Raw genomic sequence first — 26,295 nt, forward strand, 5'->3', positions numbered from 1 at the left:
GACAGGTGTACAGGTGATATAGGGCAGGTGTAGGGGTATTTTAGGGACAGTGATGGAGGACAGGTGTACAGGTGATATAGGGCAGGTGTAGGGGTATTTTAGGGACAGTGGAGGACAGGTGTACAGGTGATATAGGGCAGGTGTAGGGGTATTTTAGGGACAGTGATGGAGGACAGGTGTACAGGTGATATAGGGCAGGTGTAGGGGTATTTTAGGGACAGTGATGGAGGACAGGTGTACAGGTGATATAGGGCAGGTGTAGGGGTATTTTAGGGACAGTGGAGGACAGGTGTACAGGTGATATAGGGCAGGTGTAGGGGTATTTTAGGGACAGTGATGGAGGACAGGTGTACAGGTGATATAGGGTAGGTGTAGGAGTAGGACAGGTGTGGTAGAGATATAGGGCAGGTGTAGAAATGGTGCACTGATGCCATAGGGCAGGTATACAATAGATACAGGGTAGATTTTGCGACACTAACCATGGTGTCTTTCCTTTTCTTCAAAAATCCTTCAAAAATCAGATTTTGCCGTACGGGATCCATGTACTGAGCCTCATCTGCTGAGTGTGGGGAAATCAGAGCCATTACTGAAAATCCCCGCACTTCCTCCTCCACCGCAGCACTTCCCTGTCCCTGACACACCTGATCCCCTACCTGATTAACCCCTCACTACCCAGAGCTAGGGACGCCCAATCGCCTGCCAGATTAACTCCTTGTCTTCCACAACCAGAGATGCACAATCACCAGATTAACCTCTTGGCTTTCGCAGCAATGATGCCTGTTCACCCTCCTGATGAACTCCTCCCTGCTAGAAACACCCAAACAACCTGCGCCGAATCCTGGGGGACACTTGGCCGATGTCATTCCACTTGCCAATATTTCAATGTGATCAGCGATGGACATTTTGTGATTTCATTATTAATTTCCTGCTGCTTTTTACCCTTTTATATAATGTGAGGATGGCAGAGAACGAGCCCCTCTCTGCTGCTTGTATGACGTGTCATGTGGATGTCGCTCGTGAGTTCACCGTGACGTGTTCTCAGTGGATGGCCAATAACGGGCAAGAAAATAATTCCAGTGATGTCTTGGTGAGGTCGAACCATGGTCCCGCACCCCATAGATATAGCTCTGGACCTTTCGCCTAACCAAAAGGTGACCCAAACGTGAGCTCACAAGATGGCCGACGTGGGGTAAAAGGAATCCGTGAAGTCGGCCTGGTGGACGGCTGCTCAACACATCTACTTCCCTCCTCCATCACCCCCTGACCTCCCTAATTTCTGCCCTTTACATTACTTTGTGCGCCTCCTCCTAGACCTGTCCTCTGCCTTCTACATCACACTGAGTGCTTGCTCATGTCCTCTGCCTTCCATATGACCCTGAGCGCCTCCTCCTAGACCCGTCCTCTGCCTTCTACATTACTCTGCGGTTCTCCTCCTAGACCTTTCCCCTACATTACTTTGTCCTCCTCCTCCTGATTCTGTCCTCTGCCTTCCACATTACTCTGTTCTCCTACTTCTAGACATGTCCTCTGCCTTCATATAGTACTCTGTGCTCCTCCTAGGCATGTCTTCCGCCTTCTACGTTACTCTGTGCTCCTCCTAGGCATGTCTTCCGCCTTCTACGTTACTCTGTGCTCCTCCTCCTAGACCTGTCCTCTGCCTTCTGCATTACTCTGTGCTCCTCCTAGACTTGTCTTCTGCCTTCTATGTTGTGAATTCACTTTCTGGTCTACCTCTGTTTGCTGGTGAGGGTGGTGGAGCTGGTTGTATTGACAGGAGTCGTGAGTTCTCTTTCTGGGCTCCCTTTGGTGGTTGCAGGAGGTAATGAAGCTGATCTAATTAACAGAGACCTGCCACCTGATAATGAGGACAACGATTGGACATCTGGAGTCTCTGACTGGATTTAAGACAGCCGACTCCCTCTATCCCTGCTGGTGATTTTCCTGCCTCCTGAGGTCTTAGTTTCCAGTTCAGTCCCTGCATTCTCAAGCTAAGTGTTTTTTGCTATTGTTCACATTTGATTTGGTTTTGTCTATTCAGTTTTGTGTGGTCAGCCAGCCCCGGCTGGGTCTGTGCTGAATTTCCCTCCTTATGTTGCTGTTTGTGCCAGTTTGCTTTTTGTCCCTTATTAGATTGGCATATTCTGAAAACAGAGCAAAAAGAGACCAGAGCGCTGATATAGTGGGAGATGTTGGTCATTTTTGCAGGGTTTTTTTGGCGTGATTGCAGACAGTATCTTTCCTTTCCTGTCCTTTCTAGTTAGTGTGGGCCCCATCGTTTGCTCAGCCTATTTTCCTACCTGCATTTGTGTTTTCATCTGGTCTCACCAACAATATATGGTTGGGGGCTGTCTATTCCTTTGGGGTCTGCTCTGGGGCACTTTAGATTTCCCCTTTTCTTGCTTTAGGCTTATTTAGTTCTCCGGCCGTGAGGAGGCGTCTAGAATCATCGTAGGTACGCTCCACGGCTACTTCTAGTTGTGTGGATAGGATCAGGGGTTTGCAATCCGCTTAGTTACCAACCTCTCTGGTCTTCTGTGACTTAGCTTGGTTTTGTTTTCCTCCTCGGTGACCCAATAATAACAGAATCACCAGCCAAACCGCAGATTCTAGGGTACTCAAAAGCAGGAAAGAATTATATAAAAAAAAATTGACACTTTTTTTTTTTTTATGTATTTTTTCCTTTTTTCTCTGGGGCCGTGGGAGGATTTCTTCTTTAATGGAGATTAAGCAATTGTCTGATCGTGTCGTTTTAAATTACTGAACTCCTCCTCCTGGTCCTGTCCTTTGCCTTTTACATTACTTAGCTTCTCCTCCTGATCCTCCTCCTGGTCCTGCCTTTTACATTACTGAGCTCCTCCTCCTGGTCCTGTCCTTGTCCTTTTACATTACTGAGCTACTCCTCCTGTCCTTTTCCATCACTGAGCTCCTCCTCCTGGTCCTGTTCTTTGCCTTTTGCATCACTGAGCTCCTCCTCGTGGATGTTCATAATCACACAGAACTGTGAAGCAAGCAGAGCGAGCACAGGCCTCTCCTGTAGCACTGCACTGTTAGGATCTCAGCTCCTATGCTTATTATGGCGGCTACACCCACCTCTCAGTCCACACTGGCTCCAGATAGGTCATTGTGGAACGGGACTGCTCGCCTACAGCTCAGCTGGTCTATCAGTCAACGGCAGCAGATCGATGGTTTCCACACGCCTCAGTGTCTGCAGCCATTTCTTGGCTCTGTGACTGGGAAAGATAAGTTACCACTAATATTACTCCTCCTCCTCTCCCCGTCCAGCACATCAGTGCAGGGGTGAGAGGGGTGGCACCTAGCTTTCCCAGGATCAGACGGTGCTGTAGGACATGAAATAAGAGTGGTGGCAGCGGGTACGGTACACAGGGTGGAGTTTAATGAAATCCACACAAAGGTCAGTGATGAAAAAGAGGAATGGCCCCCAGTGGTCACCCCTGTGATAAGTGTGCGCTGCCCAGCAGGAAGAGGCGGTGGTGGGCGGGGCTTTTGGAAGGCTATGATGGGAGTGGTGGGCGGAGTTTCACCACCACAGCCAGAGATAAATAAAATGTGCGGTCGTCTGAATGTGAAACGATACCAATCACACGGAAGAGAAATTATCAGATGGGGAAGGGTAACAAAAATGCATAGAATCCCACAATATGGTATCCTCCGCCGTCGGCTCAATCGCCAATTCCAAAAATACACAAGTCACTCTAAGATTTAATGGCGGTAACCTCATAGACCACATGCTGCCTTAAAAAAATAACGCAATCTTTTATCTTCACATTCAGATAAAGAAAATTCTGCTCCTCGGGGGCGGGGTCTGGAAGGAGAACGAGGAGGGGTTTACAGGAAGGCAGCTGGACATCTGGGTATGTATATTATATACAGGAAAAGCACAGATTACTCGCTGTCCACCTTGTCTGAACCACCGCTGGGGCAGCTCCATGCTATCAGCCCGCAGCGCCATTCTGTGGCGCAGTCCAATCACACAATGTCTCTTGAGTCTGCATTTGGCACTTTGCGTCCATCCTAAAGAGTCCACAGATCGGGCTAAGGCGAGACTGGACGGCTCTGCCCCACAGTCCACAGGTCACGGCACTGGTCCTGGTAATCTCTGGGACCCAATACTGGAAACGGGTGATGAAATCCAACGCAACAATCATACAATGAATAAATAATTCCAGGCGGGAAATGGGTGGAGCTTAAAGTCCATGTGTGGAGCTTAAAGTTCATGGGCGGAGCTTAAAGTCCATGGGCGGAGCTTAAAGTCCATGGGCGGAGTAATGGCACTTTTGGATCATCGCTGTTTCAGCAGAGCCTTGTACATAGCAAATCCCAACACTGCAAAGATGGTGGCCCCAAAACTGGCACGGAGCCAGAACGTGGAGCCTTTCAACTCCGCCTGCGACATGTGCCTGCAACAGAAAAAAAATCATAAGTAAGGTGCCTGCACCAGCGCTACCACCAGCCTGCACTGCAACTTCCAACATCCCTCAGACAAGGCAGCAAATATGAACACCCATCACCGTCAAGAAACATTGCAAATAAAAGTGCCATTGGCGACGCTCTGCATCGGGCTGCACTGCCCTAACTACAGGCATCTGCTCAACACCGCTTTATGCTGACTACAGGGGGACACTCATCACCTCTCTAAGCAGAGTACACGGGGACGCTCGACACCGCTCTACGCTGAGGACTACAGGCGGACGCTCAATACTTCTCTACCCTGAATACAGAACGCCGCTCTACACTGACTACAGGAAGACCCAACATCACTCTACCCTGGAAGACAGAAGGACGCACAAAGCCGCTCTATGGCGACTACAAGAGGAAGCTCAACACCGCTCTACGCCGACTACAGGAAGAAGCTCAACATCGCTCTACACCGACTACAGGTGGATGGTCAATGCCACTCTACGCTGACAGGAGGACACTCAACACTGCTCTACCCTGAATACAGGAGGATACTCAACGCCGCTCTACACTGCATACAGGAGGACGCTCAACACTACTCCACTTTGCCTACAGGACGAAGCTCAACACCGCCCCTCGCAGACTACGGGAGGACGCTCAACACCGCTCTCCGCCGATTACAGAGGATGCTCTACATCGACTACAGGAAGACGCTTCACACCGCTCTACGTCGACTACAAGAAAAAGCTCAACAGTGCTCTATGCTGACTGCAAGAGGACGCTCAACCCTGACTACAAGAGGACGCTCAACATCGCTCTGGAGGATGCTAAATGCTGTTCTACACTGACTACAGGAGGAAGTTCAACAGCACTCTATCCTAAATACAGGAGGACGCTCAACAGCGCTCTGCGTTGACTGCAGGAGGACGCTCAACATCGCTTTACGCTGACTACAGGAGGACGCTCAACATCGCTGTACGCTGACTACAGGAGGACGCTCAACATCGCTCTATGCTGACTACAGGAGGAAGCTCAACAGCGCTCTACCCTGAATACAGGAGGATGCTCAAAGCCGCTCTATCCTGAATACAGGGGGATGCTCAACAGCGCTCTACATTTACTATAGGGGGAAGCTCTACGCTGACTATAGGAAGACGCTCAACACTGCTCTATGCTGACTACAGGAAAATGTTGAACACTGCTCTACGCCGACTACAGAGATGCGCAAACCACTGTACGCCGACTATGGGAAGACGCTCAACACCGCTGCATGCCAACTACAGAGAGACGCTTAACACCACTCTACGCAGACTACAGGAGGAAGCTCAACACAGCTCTACGTTGACGACAGGACGACACTCAACACCGCTGTACGCAGACTACAGAGACACTCAAAACCACAGGATAAAAAAACCACAGCCCTACGCTGACTACTGGAGGAAGCTCAACACAGCACAGCTCTACGCAGACTAAAAGCGGACTCAACAGCGCTTTATGCAGACTACAGGAGGACGCTCAACACCGCTCCACACAGAGTACAAGAGTACGCTCAACACCGCTCTATGCTGTCTACAGGAGGAAATTCAACACCATTTTACGCCAACTACAGGAAGACATTCATCAGCGCTCTACCCTGACTGAAGGAGGACGCTCAACATCACTTTATGCCGAGTACAGGGGGACGCTCAGTATCGCTCTGCCCTGAATACAGGAGGATGCTCAATGCAGAGCTACGCCGACTACAGGAGGACGCTCAACACTGCTCTACGCTGACTACATGAGGACGCTCAACAGCGCTCCACACTGATTACAGGAGAACGTCAACAGCGATTTAACCTGAATACAAGACGACGCTTAACACCGCTCTACTCTGAGTACAGGAGGACACTCAACACTGCTCTATGTTGAGCACAGGGGTACGCTCAACATCGATCTACCCTGAATACAGGATGACACGCAACACCACTCTACGCTGACTACAGGAGAATGCTCAACATCGATCTACCCTGAAGACAGGACAACGCTCAGCACCACTCTACACTGAGTACAGGAGGACGCTCAACAACACTGTGCGCTGAGTAAAGGGGGACGCCCAACACCGCACTGCCCTGAACACAGGAGGATGCTCAAAGCAGCTCTACGCTAACTACAGGATAACTCTCAACACCGCTCTACGCCGATTACAGGAAGACATTCATCAGCTCTCTACCCTGACTGAAGGAGGACGCTCAACATCACTTTATGCCGAGTACAGGGGGACGCTCAGTATCGCTCTGCCCTGAATACAGGAGGATGCTCAATGCAGCGCTACGCCGACTACAGGAGGACGCTCAACAGCGCTCCACACTGATTACAGGAGGACGTCAACAGCGATTTACCCTGAATACAAGACGACGCTCAACACCGCTCTACTCTGAGTACAGGAGGACGCTCAACACTGCTCTACGCTGATTACATGAGGACGCTCAACAGCGCTCCACACTGATTACAGGAGAACGTCAGCAGCGATTTACCCTGAATACAAGACGACGCTTAACACCGCTCTACTCTGAGTACAGGAGGACACTCAACACTGCTCTATGCTGAGCACAGCGGTACGCTCAACATCGATCTACCCTGAATACAGGATGACACGCAACACCACTCTACGCTGACTACAGGAGAAAGCTCAACATCGATCTACCCTGAAACAGGACAACGCTCAGCACCACTCTACACTGAGTACAGGAGGACGCTCAACAACACTGTGCGCTGAGTAAAGGGGGACGCCCAACACCGCACTGCCCTGAACACAGGAGGATGCTCAAAGCAGCTCTACGCTAACTACAGGATAACTCTCAACACCGCTCTACGCCGATTACAGGAAGACATTCAACAGCGCTCTACCCTGACTAAAGGAGGACACAACACCGATCTTTGCTGACTGCAAGAGATGCTCTGCACCGGGCTGCTTTGCCCTGACTATAGGTTGAGGCTCAACACTACAGAACTCTGTCCTCACCACGGGGGGCGTTTTCCACTGGTCTGCCCTGCATGGGGGAGGGGCGTGATCCGTACGCACAGCCCTCACCACAGGGAATGTTCCGCTCTAGTAGCTGTCCTCACCACGAGGGTCACTCTGCTCTATTCGCAGCCATCTCTACAATTTTGTGTTGTTTTGTCTGGCGGCTGCACTGGAGGTGTTATTGCGATGGTTCTAATCTGTCTCACATTTGGGCACCGTGGCAGCTGCTCAGCCTAACAATGACAGCGGTGCTGTGTACACAGAATGATGCTGACATGGACTCAGGTTAGATACAGACAGTCCATGCACAAACAGGCCCGGGGGGTTAGTAAATGCCCAGGCACACCCCTCTGAGGGCACACGTCTTGGTACCTTCCCGCTGGCTGCTCTTCAGATGATTCCATGAAGATGGAATGTTCCATGTGGGTGACGGGGTGGACTTGGTGTCCCAGGCTGCTCTCCGCATCAGTCATCAGCGCCTCTCCCAGGACATCTACCCAGGACCTCAACCTTATAGAGACACATGGGCAGTCACCAAGGACCCGGACACCTACACCACATGCTGATAGTCTACCTCTGGAGGGCCGCAAAGGGGGAGGAGCCCGTTACTGAAGGACAGCACAGAAGGAGGAGCCCGTCACTGGAGGTCAGCACAGAGAGAAGGAGCCCATCACTGGAGGGCAGCAAAGGGGGAATGAGGCCATCACTGGAGGGCAGCAAAGGGGGAATGAGGCCATCACTGGAGGGCAGCAAAGGGGGAAGGAGGCCATCACTGGAGGGCAGCAAAGGGGGAAGGAGGCCATCACTGGAGGGCAGCAAAGGGGGAAGGAGACCATCACTGGGGGGCAGCAAAGGGGGAAGGAGACCATCACTGGAGAGCAGCAAAGGGGGGAGGAGGCCATCACTGGAGGGCAGCAAAGGGGGAAGGAGGCCATCACTGGAGGGCAGCAAAGGGGGAAGGAGGCCATCACTGGAGGGCAGCAAAGGGGGGAGGAGGCCATCACTGGGGGGGAAGCAAAGGGGGGAGGAGGCCATCACTGGAGGGCAGCAAAGGGGGAAGGAGCCCATCACTGGGGGGCAGCAAAGGGGGGAGGAGGCCATCACTGGAGGGCAGCAAAGGGGGGAGGAGCCCATCACTGGGGGGCAGCAAAGGGGGAAGGAGGCCATCACTGGAGGGCAGCACAGGGGGAAGGAGGCCATCACTGGAGGGCAGCACAGGGGGAAGGAGGCCATCACTGGAGGGCAGCAAAGGGGGAAGGAGGCCATCACTGGAGGGCAGCAAAGGGGGAATGAGGCCATCACTGGAGGGCAGCAAAGGGGGAAGGAGGCCATCACTGGAGGGCAGCACAGGGGGAAGGAGGCCATCACTGGAGGGCAGCAAAGGGGGAAGGAGGCCATCACTGGAGGGCAGCAAAGGGTGAAGGAGCCCATCACTGGAGAGCAGCAAAGGGGGGAGGAGGCCATCACTGGAGGGCAGCACAGGGGGAAGGAGGCCATCACTGGAGGGCAGCAAAGGGGGAAGGAGGCCATCACTGGAGGGCAGCAAAGGGGGAAGGAGGCCATCACTGGAGGGCAGCAAAGGGGGAATGAGGCCATCACTGGAGGGCAGCAAAGGGGGAAGGAGGCCATCACTGGAGGGCAGCACAGGGGGAAGGAGGCCATCACTGGAGGGCAGCAAAGGGGGAAGGAGGCCATCACTGGAGGGCAGCAAAGGGGGAAGGAGGCCATCACTGGAGGGCAGCAAAGGGGGAAGGAGGCCATCACTGGAGGGCAGCAAAGGGGGAAGGAGGCCATCACTGGAGGGCAGCAAAGGGGGAAGGAGCCCATCACTGGGGGGCAGCAAAGGGGGAAGGAGGCCATCACTGGAGGGCAGCAAAGGGGGAAGGAGGCCATCACTGGAGGGCAGCAAAGGGGGGAGGAGGCCATCACTGGAGGGCAGCAAAGGGGGAAGGAGCCCATCACTGGAGGGCAGCAAAGGGGGAAGGAGCCCATCACTGGAGGGCAGCAAAGGGTGAAGGAGGCCATCACTGGAGGGCAGCAAAGGGGGAAGGAGGCCATCACTGGAGGGCAGCAAAGGGGGAAGGAAGCCATCACTGGAGGGCAGCAAAGGGGGAAGGAGGCCATCACTGGAGGGCAGCAAAGGGGGAAGGAGGCCATCACTGGAGGGCAGCAAAGGGGGAAGGAGGCCATCACTGGAGGGCAGCAAAGGGGGAAGGAGGCCATCACTGGAGGGCAGCAAAGGGGGAAGGAGGCCATCACTGGAGGGCAGCAAAGGGGGAAGGAGGCCATCACTGGGGGGCAGCAAAGGGGGAAGGAGGCCATCACTGGAGGGCAGCAAAGGGGGGAGGAGGCCATCACTGGAGGGCAGCAAAGGGGGGAGGAGGCCATCACTGGAGGGCAGCAAAGGGGGAAGGAGCCCATCACTGGGGGGCAGCAAAGGGGGGAGGAGGCCATCACTGGAGGGCAGCAAAGGGGGAAGGAGCCCATCACTGGAGAGCAGCAAAGGGGGAAGGAGTCCATCACTGGAGGGCAGCAAAGGGGGAAGGAGCCCATCACTGGAGGGCAGCAAAGGTGGAAGGAGGCCATCACTGGAGGGCAGCAAAGGGGGAAGGAGGCCATCACTGGAGGGCAGCAAAGGGGGAAGGAGACCATCACTGGGGGGCAGCAAAGGGGGAAGGAGGCCATCACTGGAGGGCAGCAAAGGGGGAAGGAGGCCATCACTGGAGGGCAGCAAAGGGGGAAGGAGGCCATCACTGGAGGGCAGCAAAGGGGGAAGGAGGCCATCACTGGAGGGCAGCAAAGGGGGAAGGAGGCCATCACTGGAGGGCAGCAAAGGGGGAAGGAGGCCATCACTGGAGGGCAGCAAAGGGGGAAGGAGGCCATCACTGGGGGGCAGCAAAGGGGGAAGGAGGCCATCACTGGAGGGCAGCAAAGGGGGGAGGAGGCCATCACTGGAGGGCAGCAAAGGGGGGAGGAGGCCATCACTGGAGGGCAGCAAAGGGGGAAGGAGCCCATCACTGGGGGGCAGCAAAGGGGGGAGGAGGCCATCACTGGAGGGCAGCAAAGGGGGAAGGAGCCCATCACTGGAGAGCAGCAAAGGGGGAAGGAGTCCATCACTGGAGGGCAGCAAAGGGGGAAGGAGCCCATCACTGGAGGGCAGCAAAGGTGGAAGGAGGCCATCACTGGAGGGCAGCAAAGGGGGAAGGAGGCCATCACTGGAGGGCAGCAAAGGGGGAAGGAGACCATCACTGGGGGGCAGCAAAGGGGGAAGGAGGCCATCACTGGAGGGCAGCAAAGGGGGAAGGAGCCCATCACTGGAGGGCAGCAAAGGGGGAAGGAGCCCATCACTGGAGGACAGCAAAGGGGGAAGGAGCCCATCACTGGAGGTCAGCGCAGGGGGAGGAGGCCATCAATGGAGGGCAGCAAAGGGGGAAGGAGGCCATCACTGGAGGGCAGCAAAGGGGGAAGGAGGCCATCAGTGAAGGGCAGCAAAGGGGGAAGGAGGCCATCAGTGGAGGGCAGCAAAGGGGGAAACAGCCCATCAGTGGAGGTAAGCAAAGGGGGAAGGAGCCCATCACTGGAGGTAAGCAAAGGGGGAAGGAGCCCATCACTGGAGGGCAGGAGCCCATCACTGGAGGGCAGCAAAGGGGGAAGGAGCCCATCAGTGGAGGTAAGCAAAGGGGGAAGGAGCCCATCACTGGAGGGCAGCAAAGGGGGAAGGAGCCCATCACTGGAGGGCAGCAAAGGGGGAAGGAGCCCATCACTGGATGGCAGCAAAGGGGGAAGGAGCCGATCACTGAAGGGCATCAAAGGGGGAAGGAGACCATCACTGGAGGGCATCAAAGGGGAAAGGAACCCATCACTGGAGGGAAGCAAAGGTGGAAGGAGCCCATCACTGGAGGGCAGCAAAGGGGGAAGGAGCCCATCACTGTAGGGCAGCAAAGGGGGAAGGAGCCCATCACTGGAGGGAAGCAAAGGGGAAGGAGCCAATCTAGTTATTGGGGCAGTAGTGGGGGAGGAGCTGGTCTCGTTAACGGGGCCAGAGCAGGGGGAGGGGCCCATCTCGCAATTGGGGGCCAGCACGGAAGTTGGAGCCGGGCTTCATTATTGAGGGCCAGCATGGGGGGTGGGGGGGAGAGCAGGTCTCGTTATTGGGGGCCAGCGCAGAAGAAGGAGTCAGTCTCGTTAAAGGGGGCCAGCATGGGGGGAGGAGTCGGTCTCGTTATTGAGGGCCAGTGCTGGGGGGTGATGGTGGGGGGGATTTGGAAGGAGCCAGTCTCATTATTGGAAGCTAGCGCGGGGAGGAGCCTGTCTCGTTACTGAGGGCAGGGCCGGCTCTAATTCACCCAAGTATGATTAACACAGATCACCCACCATTTCAGCACAATAAATCAACCATTCAGTAGGGAACAGTCATTAACCTAACAAACATTCTCACTGTCTGAAGAATAATGAATTCAGCTCTAGAGGTGCCTAGAGTATAGTAGAGCTCAACATATGTCACGAGGTTCAGTATGCGGCCACAGAAGACCGGCTGACCACAGTCAAGGGCAAGTCTAGAGTACAAGAAATAGGGTGACATTAGGAGGGCCGGAAGTACCTACACAGCAACAAGAGGACCTACACCCAGACAACAGAAGGAGGACCCGAGAAGCCTACAACGCAACAAGAGGAGGAACCTAGGAGCCTACATCGAGATAACAGGAGCTGGGTCTGAGGAGTTTATACCCCAACAAGAGGGAGACCTGAGAAGCCTACACCCCAACAAGAGAAGGACCCTAGGAGCCTACACCAAGACAACAGGAGAAGGGCCTGAGAAGCCAATACCCCAAGAGGAGGACCCTAGGAGCCTACACCCCAACAAGAGGAGCCTACACTCCAACAGGAGAGCGGTCTGAAGAGCCTACATCTCAACAACAAAAGGAGTACTCAAGGAACTTACAACTCGACAACAGAATTAGGGCCCAAGGACCCTACAACCAGACAAGAGAAGCAGAGCCCAAGGAGCCTATACCCCAACAAGAGGCAAACCTGAGAAGCTTACACCAACAAGAGAAGGACCCTAAACCCAGACAACAGGAGAAGGACCAGAGAAACCTACAATTCAAGAGGAGGACCATAGGAGACTACACTCACACAACAGGAACTGGGTCAGAGGAGCAGTGCCCGAGGAGATTATACCACAACGAGAGGCAGACCTGAGAAGCCTAGGACCAAACAAGAGAAAGACCCTAGGAGCCTACAACCAGACAACAGGAGTAGGGCCCCAGGAGTCTATACCCAAACAAGAGGAGCAGGGCTCGAGGAGCCTACACCCCGACAACAAAAGGAGGACTCAAGAAGCCTACACCCCAACAGGAGGTCCTGAGGAGCCTACACCATGATAATAGGAGAGCAGTGGATCCTACACCACGATAATAAGAGGGCCAAGGAGCCTACACCTCAATAATAAGTGGACCGAGCGGTTTACACCTCCATAATAAGAGGGCCGAGGAGTCTACACCCCGATAAGAGGCCCGAGGAGTCTACACCCCAATAAGAGGGTCGACGAGCCTACACCCAGATAATAGGAGGGCAGAGGAGCCTACTCCCAGATAATAGGAGAGTCGAGGAGCCTACACCCCGATTATAAGAGAGGCGAGGAGCCTACACCCCAATAGGAGGGTCAAGAAGCCTACACCCCAATAATAGAAGGAGGATCAGGAGGCAGTGAGCACCCATACTGCTCAGGAACCAGTACCAGGCTCTCACGCAGGAAAACGATGAAGAAATACATCAGGATAAGACTTTGCCAACAAACAGCAACCTTGTACGCCTTCAGAGTCCTCCTGGATGGAGAAAGAAAAATGTTGTGAAGAAGAAACGGAGAGTGGCGGTCATGGGGGATTCCCTGTTGAGAGGAACAGAGGCCGCTATCTGCAGACCGGATATAACTTCAAGAGAAATGTGCTGTCTTCCAGGTGCAAAAATTAAAGATGTGTCTGACAGGATATCAGGACTCTTCAGACCTACAGATGACTACCCATTCCTGCTACTACATGTGGGGACAAATGACACCGCAAGAAACGACCTGGAAACCATCTGCAGAGACTTTGAAGACTTAGGCAAGAAAGTGAAAGAACTGGGAGCGCAAGTGGTCTTCTCTTCCATCCTCCCAGTGGATGGCCATGGAACAAGGAGGTGGAATAAGATTCTGCAGGTGAACAACTGGCTACGTCGATGGTGCCGTCAGCAACGATTTGGATTTATGGATTTACTTTTACGATGGACTGCTTGCTAGATATGGGGTGCACCTTACGAAGACTGGAACACATGTATTTGGAAGTCGCCTTGCTACACTTGTAAGGAGAGCTTTAAACTAGAACAACATGGGAAGGGAAGCAAAAGACCAGAAAAAGCCATACACCTGACAAATGCTATTGAGAACTCTGCCATTAGAAGTGGAAAGGAAGAACAAAGACAAAAGAATCTAATTAATAAAAATATTGGAGAAAGAGAAACCAATCACAAACTAAAATGTTTCTATACTAATGCACAAAGCATGGGCAACAAACAAGGAGAATTGGAACTACTAACACAGGAAAAGAAATATGATGTCATTGGAATCACTGAAACTTGGTGGGACAATACACATGATTGGAATACAAGACTAGAAGGATACAACTTATTTGCAAGAAACAGACTAGATAAACGAGGAGGAGGTGTCGCATTGTATGTTAGAAACGCGTATATCTGCAGAGATTGAAGCTTCAGAGACTGGGAGTTCTGTGGAAACTGTTTGGGTAAGAATACAAGGACAGAACAATGGAAAGGACACCATTGTAGGCATTTACTACAGGCCGCCTGTGCAAGCTGAAGATATGGATGAACTCTTTATGCATCAAATGGCCAAGTTCTCCAAAAAATATGACATAGTTGTCATGGGAGATTTCAACTATCCAGACATTTGTTGGGAATCTCTCTCAGGCAAAACTAACAGGGCAAGGAAATTCTTATCCTCTCTTGCTGACAACTTTATCTTCCAAAAGGTAGGGGAGAAAACAAGGGGAACTGCTACCTTGGATCTAATCCTTATAAACAGGGAGGAAATGGTTGAGGAGGTAAAAGTGGCTGGGACCCTAGGAGGTAGCGACCATGCTATTTTAGAATTTTGGATAACTAGAGGCGGAAGACCTGTGAAGACTCAGACGTCAAGGTTAGATTTCAGAAAGGCAGATTTTAAGGGATTCAGAAAGAGAATTGGAGGGATCCAATGGCTGGATATCATTAAAGACAAAAATGTCCAGGAAGGATGGGAAATCTTGAAAAATGAAATTCTCAAAGCACAATTGTTAACAATTCCGAAAAGAGGGAAGAATAGGAAGCATTTAAGGAAACCAGGATGGATGAACACAGAACTTAAGCACATGCTAAAAAGGAAGAAAAAAATGTTTATAAAATGGAAAGAGGGAGGCATATCTAAAGAAGAATATAATGCTGTCTGCAGAACCTGCAGGGCACAAATCAGATTACTAAAGCTGAAAATGAATTGAGGCTTGCAAGAGATGTCAAAAGCAATAATAAAGGATTTTGGGGATATATCAAAAGTAAAAGAAAAGTCAAAGATGCTATAGGATTTTTACAGGATAAAAATGATGAAATGGTAAGACAGGATGTTGAGAAGGCCGAACTTTTACATTCCTATTTTGCATCTGTTTTCTCTCAGAAAGGAAATGTAACATCAACTGTTCTTCACTGTCCTATTAAGGGAATAGAAGAATCCAGGATATCTATAAACAGAAAGATAGTGAGGAAACACTTAGCTAACCTAAATGAATTCAAGTCTCCAGGTCCAGATGAATTACACCCCAGAGTACTGAAGGAGATAGCAGAAGAAATTTTTGAACCCCTCTCCATAATCTTTGAAAATTCTTGGAAAACAGGAGAAGTCCCAGAAGACTGGAGAAGAGCAAATGTTGTTCCTATCTTCAAAAAGGGGAAGAAGGTGGACCCAGGCAACTATAGGCCGGTGAGTCTGACTTCTATACAGGAAAGATCTTTGAACAATTTATTAAACAACATGTATGTCAGTACCTGGATAAGAATGAAGTGATTAACCAGAGTCAGCATGGGTTTGTAACTAATAAGTCATGTCAGACTAACTAAATTTCCTTCTATGACAGAATCACTGATTGGGTGGATCAAGGAAATGCTGTAGATATAGTATATCTTGACTTCAGCAAAGCATTTGACAAAGTCTCTCATACAATCCTTATTGAAAAAATGACTAAGTATGGAATGGACAAGGCAACTGTTAGGTGGATTCATAACTGGCTTAGTGGTCGGACACAAAGAGTAAATGGCTGCACATCCAGTTGGAAGATTGTCTCAAGTGGGGTACCACAGGGCTCTGTCCTGGGCCCTGTATTGTTCAACATCTTTATCAACGATTTAGACGAAGGAATTGAGGGTAAACTGATTAAATTTGCTGATGACACAAAGCTAGGAGGGATAGCTAATACTAGAGAAGAGAGAGAGAGGATTCAAAAAGATATAAATAAACTGGAGAAGTGGGCAGCAACTAACAGAATGGTTTTTAACAGGGAGAAATGCAAAGTACTACATCTGGGCAATAAAAATGAAAAAAGCATATATAGAATGGGAGGAATAGGGCTAAGTGACAGCACATGTGAAAAAGACTTGGGTATACTAATAGATCACAGACTGAATATGAGTCAACAGTGTGATGCAGCAGCAAAAAAGGCAAATGCAATTCTAGGATGTATTAACAGAAGCATACAGTCTAGATCACGTGAAGTCATTATTGCCCTCTACTCCTCTTTGGTCAGACCTCATCTGGAATACTGTGTCCAGTTTTGGGCACCACATTTTAAAAAAGACATCAACAAACTGGAGCAAGTTCAGAAAAGAGCGACCAGAATGGTGACCGGTCTGCAAACCCTGTCTTATGAGGAGAGGTTGCAGGATTTGGGAATGTTTAGTTTGCAAAAGAGAAGACTGAGAGGAGACTTAATAGCTGTCTAACAAATATCTAAAGGGCTGTCACATTGTAGAAGGATCATCGTTATTCTCATTTGCACAAGGAAAGACTAGAAGCAATGGGATGAAACTGAATGGGAGGAGACACAGATTAGATATTAGAAAAAACTTTTTGACAGTTAGAGTGATCAATGAGTGGAACAAGCTGCCACGAGAAGTGGTGAGTCCTCCTTCAATGGAAGTCTTCAAACAGAGGCTGGACAGACATCTGACTGGGATGATTTAGTGACTCCTGCATTGAGCAGGGGGTTGGCCAGATGGCCCAGGAGGTCCCTTCCAACTCTACGATTCTATGATGAGGGCCAAGGAGTCTACACCCCAATAACAGGGTCGATGAGCCTACACCCCAATAAGAGGGCCAGAGACCTCTACACCCCGACAACAGAAGGGCCAGAGACCTCTACACCCCGTCAACAGGAGGAGGGCCCGAGACATCTACACAACAACAGGAGGAGGGCCCGAGACCTCTACACCCCAACAGGAGGGCCCGAGACCTCTACACCCCAACACGAGGGCCCGAGACCTGTACACCCAGACAACAGGAGGGCCAGAGACCTCTACACCACAACATGAAGAGGGCCCAAGACTTCTACACCCCGACAACAGGAGGAAGGCCCTGTATTATACTCCAGAGCTGCACTCACTATTCTGCTGATGCAAGTCACTATGTACATATATTACTGATCCTGAATTATTTCCTGTATTATAGTCCAGAGCTGCGCTCACTATTCTGCTGGAGCAGTCACTGTGTACATATATTACTGATCCTGAATTATCTCCTGTATTATACTCCAGAGCTGCACTCACTATTCTGCTGGTGCAGTCACTGTGTACATACATTACATTACTGATCTGGAGTTACCTCCTGTATTATACTCCAGAGCTGCACTCACTATTCTGCTGGTGCAGTCACTGTGTACATACATTACATTACTGATCTGGAGTTACCTCCTGTATTATACGCCAGAGCTGCACTCACTATTCTGCTGGTACAGTCACTGTGTACATACATTACATTACTGATCTGGAGTTACCTCCTGTATTATACGCCAGAGCTGCACTCACTATTCTGCTGGTGCAGTCACTGTGTACATACATTACTGATCCCGAGTTACCTCCTGTATTATAGTCTAGAGCTGCACTAACTATTCTGCTGGTGCAGTCACTGTGTACATACATTACTGATCCCAAGTTACCTCCTGTATTATAGTCTAGAGCTGCACTCACTATTCTGCTGGTGCAGTCACTGTGTACATACATTACATTACTGATCCTGAGTTACCTCCTGTATTATAGTCTAGAGCTGCACTCACTATCCTGCTGGTGCAGTCACTGTGTACATACATTACATTACTGATCCTGAGTTACCTCCTGTATTATAGTCTAGAGCTGCACTCACTATTCTGCTGGTGCAGTCACGGTGTACATACATTACATTACTGATCCTGAGTTACATCCTGTATTATACTCCAGAGCTGCACTCGCTATTCTGCTGGTGCAGTCACTGTGTACATACATTACTGATCCCAAGTTACCTCCTGTATTATAGTCTAGAGCTGCACTCACTATTCTGCTGGTGCAGTCACTGTGTACATACATTACATTACTGATCCTGAGTTACCTCCTGTATTATAGTCTAGAGCTGCACTCACTATTCTGCTGGTGCAGTCACTGTGTACATACATTACTGATCCCAAGTTACCTCCTGTATTATAGTCTAGAGCTGCACTCACTATTCTGCTGGTGCAGTCACTGTGTACATACATTACTGATCCCAAGTTACCTCCTGTATTATAGTCTAGAGCTGCACTCACTATTCTGCTGGTGCAGTCACTGTGTACATACATTACATTACTGATCCCAAGTTACCTCCTGTATTATACCCCAGAGCTGCACTCACTATTCTGCTGGTGCAGTCACTGTGTACATACATTACATTACTGATCCTGAGTTACCTCCTGTATTATAGTCTAGAGCTGCACTCACTATTCTGCTGGTGCAGTCACTGTGTACATACATTACATTACTGATCCCGAGTTACCTCCTGTATTATACCCCAGAGCTGCACTCACTATTCTGCTGGTGCAGTCACTGTGTACATACATTACATTACTGATCCTGAGTTACATCCTGTATTATAGTCTAGAGCTGCACTCACTATTCTGCTGGTGCAGTCACTGTGTACATACATTACATTACTGATCCCGAGTTACCTCCTGTATTATACCCCAGAGCTGCACTCACTATTCTGCTGGTGCAGTCACTGTGTACATACATTACATTACTGATCCCGAGTTACCTCCTGTATTATACCCCAGAGCTGCACTCACTATTCTGCTGGTGCAGTCACTGTGTACATACATTACATTACTGATCCTGAGTTACATCCTGTATTATACCCCAGAGCTGCACTCACTATTCTGCTGGTGCAGTCACTGTGTACATACATTACATTACTGATCCTGAGTTACATCCTGTATTATAGTCTAGAGCTGCACTCACTATTCTGCTGGTGCAGTCACTGTGTACATACATTACATTACTGATCCTGAGTTACATCCTGTATTATACCCCAGAGTTGCACTCACTATTCTGCTGGTGCAGTCACTGTGTACATACATTACATTACTGATCCTGAGTTACCTCCTGTATTATACTCCAGAGCTGCACTCACTATTCTGCTGGTGCAGTCACTGTGTACATACATTACATTACTGATCCTGAGTTACATCCTGTATTATACCCCAAAGCTGCACTCACTATTCTGCTGGTGCAGTCACTGTGTACATACATTACTGATCCTGAGTTACCTCCTGTATTATACTCCAGAGCTGCACTCACTATTCTGCTGGTGCAGTCACTGTGTACATACATTACATTACTGATCCTGAGTTACATCCTGTATTATACCCCAAAGCTGCACTCTCTATTCTGCTGGTGCAGTCACTGTGTACATACATTACATTACTGATCCTGAGTTACCTCCTGTATTATACTCCAGAGCTGCACTCACTATTCTGCTGGTGCAGTCACTGTACATTACATTACTGATCCTGAGTTACCTCCTGTATTATACTCCAGAGCTGGACTCACTATTCTGCTGGGGCAGTCACTGTGTACATACATTACATTACTGATCCTGAGTTACCTCCTGTATTATACTCCAGAGCTGCACTCACTATTCTGCTGGTGCAGTCACTGTGTACATACATTACATTACTGATCCTGAGTTACATCCTGTATTATAGTCTAGAGCTGCACTCACTATTCTGCTGGTGCAGTCACTGTGTACATATATTATTTATCCTGAACTGGGCCATATCCCCCTCCCCTGTGCATAATGGTGGCCTGCGCTCCTCCTCCCGTACGCCTCGGACTGCCTGCGCTCCTCCTCCCCTCCGCCAACGCCTCGGGCTGCCTGCGCTCCTCCTCCCCTCCGCCAACGCCTCGGGCTGCCTGCGCTCCTCCTCCCCTCCGCCAACGCCTCGGACTGCCTGCGCTCCTCCTCCTCTTCGCCTCTGGCGGCCCGCGCTCCTCCTCCCCTCCGCCTCAGGCGGCCCCCAACTTCTCTGGCGGCCCATGGTCATACACATATAGTAGCAGTGTTCCTCCCATGATTACAGTGCTGCCCACAGCAACAAACAGCGGATAAAGCAGAGTGGCAGCTCCAGGTGTCGGCATGGTATGGCGACATGCAGCGGCCACACAGCAGTGCAGAGAGCTACACCCTGCACTAGCCATGCAGGCGCCAACGCTATGGAATCCAGGCAGCACATGACACTACGGGCTACACCAGGACACCTGTAATCCGGCATCACCGCAGCGGACCTTCAGATAGGCAGTATTTAAGAGAACCTGTCAGCAGGTTCCTACTCTTCCACCTGAGGGGCTGAGACCCTGACTCCAGTGACTTGTCACCTAGTGGGATCATCACTGAGGACTAACTAGTGACCTGTAGCCACGCGACCTCCAGTCATCAGCTCAGTGTAACCTCATCTCCGATTGGCTGCTTTCTCTGTAAACCCCGCCCCGATTTTTGCTTATGCAGTGCAGTGTACACAGGAAGTGCCAATCAGTTGTGCGGGTGGGGTTACATGGCGCCCTGTGGGCGGGGATGTGCTGGGAGCGGCGCAGTAGGTGACAACACTGGAATCATGGGCTCTGCCTGACCGCTGACAGCCCCTTCTATTGGCTGCTCCTGAGAGTTTCCAGCATTTGATGGAATCTTCAGCTGCTCTGGCAGTGAATGGGAAAATATGATCTGCACTGCTCACAGCTGAGGATTCGTTACAGTGGGTGAGATCTCTGCAGTCCTGACAGTTTGCTCCAATGTTTCAGCCTGAAGTCCTTATGGAATCCTGCACACACTGTAACAGCCCATCAGCTGTGAGACGCATGGGGGCAGTTACGGTTGTTGCCTCTGTATGGGACCAAGAATGTTCGCATTCACTGACAGCAAGTCAGGCCCAGAAACCTTTGGCCAGCGATGAATCCTCGATTTCAGATCTGCAGGCTGCTCGTTTTGTAATTGAAGTGCAGTCCAGACTAACGGTGGTCGACTTCTTTTCTTTTGTCCTCATGTTGTGGGATCACAGCAACAGCTTCCAGATGCAAATGACGCACCTGGAGTCAGCCCCAGACCTTCTACCTGGTTAACGGATAATGAACTAATGAGGGGAAAGCCCATGCAGCCAATTAAAGCTCTTGTGATAACTGTCCAATCACCTTTCGACCCTTTATTAAAGAGGAAGCTCCATATTACAGAGCTGTAATTCCGGAACCATTCCTCCAATTAGGATGTGAATCCCCAGAGAGTTATAATTTACACCCAGACTGATTATAGGACTGGATCTTGTAGAAAACTAAAATGTCAAAATATATGTCACCGTCCAAATATTTCTGGACCTAACAGTACATCAGTGACTGTCCAGTCCAGATTATCGGATGCCAGATTACAGGGACTGTGCTCAATTAGTGGGTTATGCAGATGAGGGGAAGCTCCTGTAACTCTGCGGACCGTGCACAGATACAGTACTGATGTCAGGTACATAGGAGACATTCTAAACAATGTGTGTGTGTATATATATATATGTATATATATATAATGGGGACATAAGTTTTGGACACGTCAGCAGTGTCCTCAGTGAATCTATGGCAAAGGTGCTATTGACACGAAATTCTCCCCAGATGTCGGTAACATCCAATCCATAAATTATGTGTAATAATGAGAGATGATGCAGTGTAAAGTACTGAACACGTTCCTGATATGCTATAAAAACCTTTCGTGATGAAGCCTCCTGTATGGTGGCCGGTTTATGGTGAAATCTTGTGAGGAGCACCTGGTTGTGGCCGGTTTATGGTGAAATCTTGCAGGGAGCACCTGGTTGTGGCCGGTTTATGGTGAAATCTTGTGAGGAGCACCTGGTCGTGGCTGGCTTATGGTGAAATCTTGTGGGGAGCACCTGGTTGTGGCCGGTTTATGGTGAAATCTTGCGAGGAGCACCTGGTCGTGGCCGGTTTATGGTGAAATCTTGTGAGGAGCACCTGGTTGTGGCCGGTTTATGGTGAAATCTTGCGAGGAGCACCTGGTCGTGGCCGGTTTGTGGTGAAATCTTTCAGGGAGCACCTGGTTGTGGCCGGTTTATGGTGAAATCTTGCGAGGAGCACCTGGTCGTGGCCGGTTTGTGGTGAAATCTTTCAGGGAGCACCTGGTTGTGGCCGGTTTATGGTGAAATCTTGTGAGGAGCACCTGGTCGTGGCCGGTTTATGGTTAAATCTTGGGGGGGGGGCGGGAGTAGCTGGTCGTGGCTGGTTTATGGTGAAATCTTGTGAGGAGCACCTGGTCGTGGCTGGTTTATGGTGAAATCTTGTGAGGAGCACCTGGTCGTGGCCGGTTTATGGTTAAATCTTGGGGGGGGGGGGGGGGTAGCTGGTCGTGGCTGGTTTATGGTGAAATCTTGTGAGGAGCACCTGGTCGTGGCCGGTTTATGGTGAAATCTTGCGGGGAGCACCTGGTCGTGGCCGGTTTATGGTGAAGTCTTGCGGGGCGCAGCTGTTCGTGGCCGGTTTATGGTGAAATCTTGCTGGGAGCACCTGGTCGTGGCTGGTTTATGGTGAAATCTTGTGGGGAGCACCTGGTCGTGGCCGGTTTATGGTGAAATCTTGTGAGGAGCACCTGGTCGTGGCCGGTTTATGGTGAAATCTTGTGAGGAGCACCTGGTCGTGGCCGGTTTATGGTGAAATCTTGTGGGGAGCACCTGGTCGTGGCCGGTTTATGGTGAAATCTTGTGAGGAGCACCTGGTCGTGGCCGGTTTATGGTGAAATCTTGCAGGGAGCACCTGGTCGTGGCCGGTTTATGGTGAAATCTTGTTGGGAGCACCTGGTCGTGGCCGGTTTATGGTGAAATCTTGCTGGGAGCACCTGGTCGTGGCCGGTTTATGGTGAAATCTTGCTGGGAGCACCTGGTCGTGGCCGGTTTATGGTGAAATCTTGCTGGGAGCACCTGGTCGTGGCCGGTTTATGGTGAAATCTTGTGGGGAGCACCTGGTCGTGGCCGGTTTATGGTGAAATCTTGTGAGGAGCACCTGGTCGTGGCCGGTTTATGGTGAAATCTTGTGAGGAGCACCTGGTCGTGGCCGGTTTATGGTGAAATCTTGTGGGGAGCACCTGGTCGTGGCCGGTTTATGGTGAAATCTTGTGAGGAGCACCTGGTCGTGGCCGGTTTATGGTGAAATCTTGCAGGGAGCACCTGGTTGTGGCCGGTTTATGGTGAAATCTTGCTGGGAGCACCTGGTCGTGGCCGGTCTATGGTGAAATCTTGTGAGGAGCACCTGGCTGTGGCCGGTTTATGGTGAAATCTTGCGGAGAGCACCTGGTCGTGGCCGGTTTATGGTGAAATCTTGTGGGGAGCACCTGGTCGTGGCCGGTTTATGGTGAAATCTTGTGAGGAGCACCTGGTCGTGGCCGGTTTATGGTGAAATCTTGCAGGGAGCACCTGGTTGTGGCCGGTTTATGGTGAAATCTTGCTGGGAGCACCTGGTCGTGGCCGGTCTATGGTGAAATCTTGCGAGGAGCACCTGGTCGTGGCTGGTTTATGGTGAAATCTTGTGATGAGCACCTGGTCGTGGCCGGTTTATGGTGAAATCTTGCTGGGAGCACCTGGTCGTGGCCGGTGTACGGTGAAATCTTGTGGAGAGCACTTGGTCGTGGCTGGTTTATGGTGAAATCTTGCAGGGAGCACCTGGTCGTGGCTGGTTTATGGTGAAATCTTGTGAGGAGCACCTGGTCGTGGCAGGTTTATGGTGAAATTTTGTGAGAAGCACCTGGCCGAGGACATTTTATCGTGAAATCTTGTGAGGAGCACCTGGTCGTGGCCGGTTTATGGTGAAATCTTGCAGAGAGCACCTGGTTGTGGCCGGTTTATGGTGAAATCTTGCTGGAAGCACCTGGTTGTGGCCGGTTTATGGTGAAATCTTGCTGAAAGCACCTGGTCGTGGCTGGTTTATGGTGAAATCTTGTGATGAGCACCTGGTCGTGGCCGGTTTATGGTGAAATCTTGCTGGGAGCACCTGGTCGTGGCCGGTGTACGGTGAAATCTTGTGGAGAGCACTTGGTCGTGGCTGGTTTATGGTGAAATCTTGCAGGGAGCACCTAGTCGTGGCTGGTTTATGGTGAAATCTTGTGAGGAGCACCTAGTCATGGCCGGTTTATGGTGAAATTTTGTGAGAAGCACCTGGCCGAGGACATTTTATCGTGAAATCTTGTGAGGAGCACCTGGTCGTGGCTGGTTTATGGTGAAATCTTGTGAGGAGCACCTGGTCGTGGCCGGTTTATGGTGAAATTTTGTGAGAAGCACCTGGCCGAGGACATTTTATCGTGAAATCTTGTGAGGAGCACCTGGTCGTGGCCGGTTTATGGTGAAATCTTGCAGGGAGCACCTGGTTGTGGCCGGTTTATGGTGAAATCTTGCTGGAAGCACCTGGTTGTGGCCGGTATATGGTGAAATCTTGCTGAAAGCACCTGGTCGTGGCCGGTTTATGATGAAATTATGTGCTTTCCAAGTCTGGATTATGGCCCCAGCAGCACTCACTGGAGCCTTCAGTAGTTTAGTGCTTCTGTAACCAATGCCTTCAAGTTGTTTTGTAACAATAAGGTTCTGAAGGTCTTGAGACGACTCACTGGTGTTACCCATCATGAGATGTTTATTGTGTAATGACTGTAATGACTCCGTTTTATTGGCCATCAGAAGACCTAGCAGATATTATTGGTCACTAAGTTGCAATATTACTTTATAATTACTGATAGATCTCAGCCATTGTCAGGACTTTCCAGGGCTCTTTGCTCATCTCTTTCATGTGTTCAGTACTTTACCCTGCATCATCTCTCATTATTACACAATTTAAGGACATCTCTAGTGATTTCTTTCCTGTGTGGACTGGATGGTTGTTACAGACATCTGCAAATAAATACATGTCAATAGCACCTTTACCATAGATTTACTGAGAAAATGGGTGAGGTGTTCAACACTTATGTCACCGCTGTATATACACACACACACATGCGGCTCAGTATACAGAATATATAGCGTTCGGGGCTCAGCATACAGAGTATATAGTACACAGCAGACACGGCAGGGAGCGGTTAGTGGTCAGGCTAGGCTGGAGAATAAGATGAAGGACCTGGTCACAATGGAGGTGAAGAGTTTGTTCTTTACGGCCTGGAGCAGGTCAGAGTGCAGCAGCTTCTGACACAGGCAGTATGTACACCTGTTGCAGGTACAGAGGCAGCGGAGCCGGGCGTGACTGCGGGGAGACACAGAAGACACAGGGTCAGAGGCTGCACACGGCCCATCATCAGTATACAGTATACATGACCCAAGGAAGGGCCGCCCCGCCTCCGGGAGAAGTCAGCCCCGCCTCCGAGAGACAGCAGCCCCGCCTCTGGGAAAAGCACCCTCAGGCAGCCCCGCCTCTGGAAGAGAGCACCACCAAGGCATCCCTGCCTCTGCAAGAGAGCACCCCAGGCAGACCCGCCTCTGGAAGAGACCACCCCTCGCCTATGGGAAAGAGCACCCCCAAGGCAGCCCCGCCTCTGGAAGAGAGCACCCCAAGGCAGCCCCGCCTCTGGAAGAGAGCACCCCCAAGGCAGCCCCGCCTCTGGAAGAGAGCACCCCCAAGGCAGCCCCGCCTCTGGAAGAGAGCACCTCCAGGCAGACCCGCCTCTGGAAGAGCGCACCCCCAGGCAGACCAACCTCTGGAAGAGCGCACCCCCAGGCAGACCAACCTCTGGAAGAGCGCACCCCCAGGCAGACTTGCCTCTGGAAGAGCGCACCCCCAGGCAGACTTGCCTCTGGAAGAGCGCACCCCCACCACTTGAAGAGCGCACCCCCAGGCAGACCCGCCTCTGGAAGAGAGCACCCCTGCCTATGGGAAAGAGCACCCCCAGGCAGCCCCGCCTCTGGGAGAGAGCACCTCCACATCTACCTATGAAACCACTGGAGGGAGGGGGCTCATGTTGGTCCAAGCCGGAGAACATGGGAGTCTCCTTCAAATATGCACAAATATGAATATAACAGCAACTTGCCCCAGCGCTCAACATCAGCGCTCGCTGTCAAGGAATGAAATATTTTTGTTTACATTTAGTTGTTAAAAACGTATCCTAAGTCCTAGTCACACAATCCGGCACTGCCCGAACCTGTCCTCTAGAGGGTAATCTGAGGATATCCCCCCACACATTACTGTGTGTCCCAGGCGCGGCACATGACGGGGGGCCGGCCCAGGTGCAGCACATGACGGGGGCGACCTAGGCGAGACAGATGACAGGGGGGTGGCCTAGG

The 26,295-nt window shown here is 51.0% G+C and overlaps 1 protein-coding gene across 3 annotated transcripts in view; it reads right to left on the reverse strand.

The window, feature by feature from the left end:
- Positions 1 to 3,372: 3,372 nt before the first annotated feature.
- The window catches only part of RHOT1 (ras homolog family member T1), a 60,439-nt gene continuing 37,516 nt past the window's right edge, over positions 3,373 to 26,295 (reverse strand). The window contains exons 19-21 of one of the 3 annotated variants that reach the window (XM_073563813.1): positions 25,139 to 25,261; positions 7,793 to 7,930; positions 3,373 to 4,418 (exon numbers count right to left, since the gene is read on the reverse strand). In XM_073563813.1, the coding sequence (XP_073419914.1) occupies positions 4,301 to 4,418; positions 7,793 to 7,930; positions 25,139 to 25,261 (379 nt within the window). In that variant the 3' untranslated portion in view covers positions 3,373 to 4,300. The remainder of the gene's footprint in view (positions 4,419 to 7,792; positions 7,931 to 25,138; positions 25,262 to 26,295) is intronic. The other 2 variants (XM_073563811.1, XM_073563812.1) reach the window with 2 other exon arrangements.

This window comes from Dendrobates tinctorius, unplaced genomic scaffold, assembly GCF_039654945.1.
Source record: "Dendrobates tinctorius isolate UK_male_01 unplaced genomic scaffold, ASM3965494v1 ptg000399l, whole genome shotgun sequence".
In the NCBI taxonomy this organism is placed as follows: Eukaryota; Metazoa; Chordata; class Amphibia; order Anura; family Dendrobatidae; genus Dendrobates; species Dendrobates tinctorius.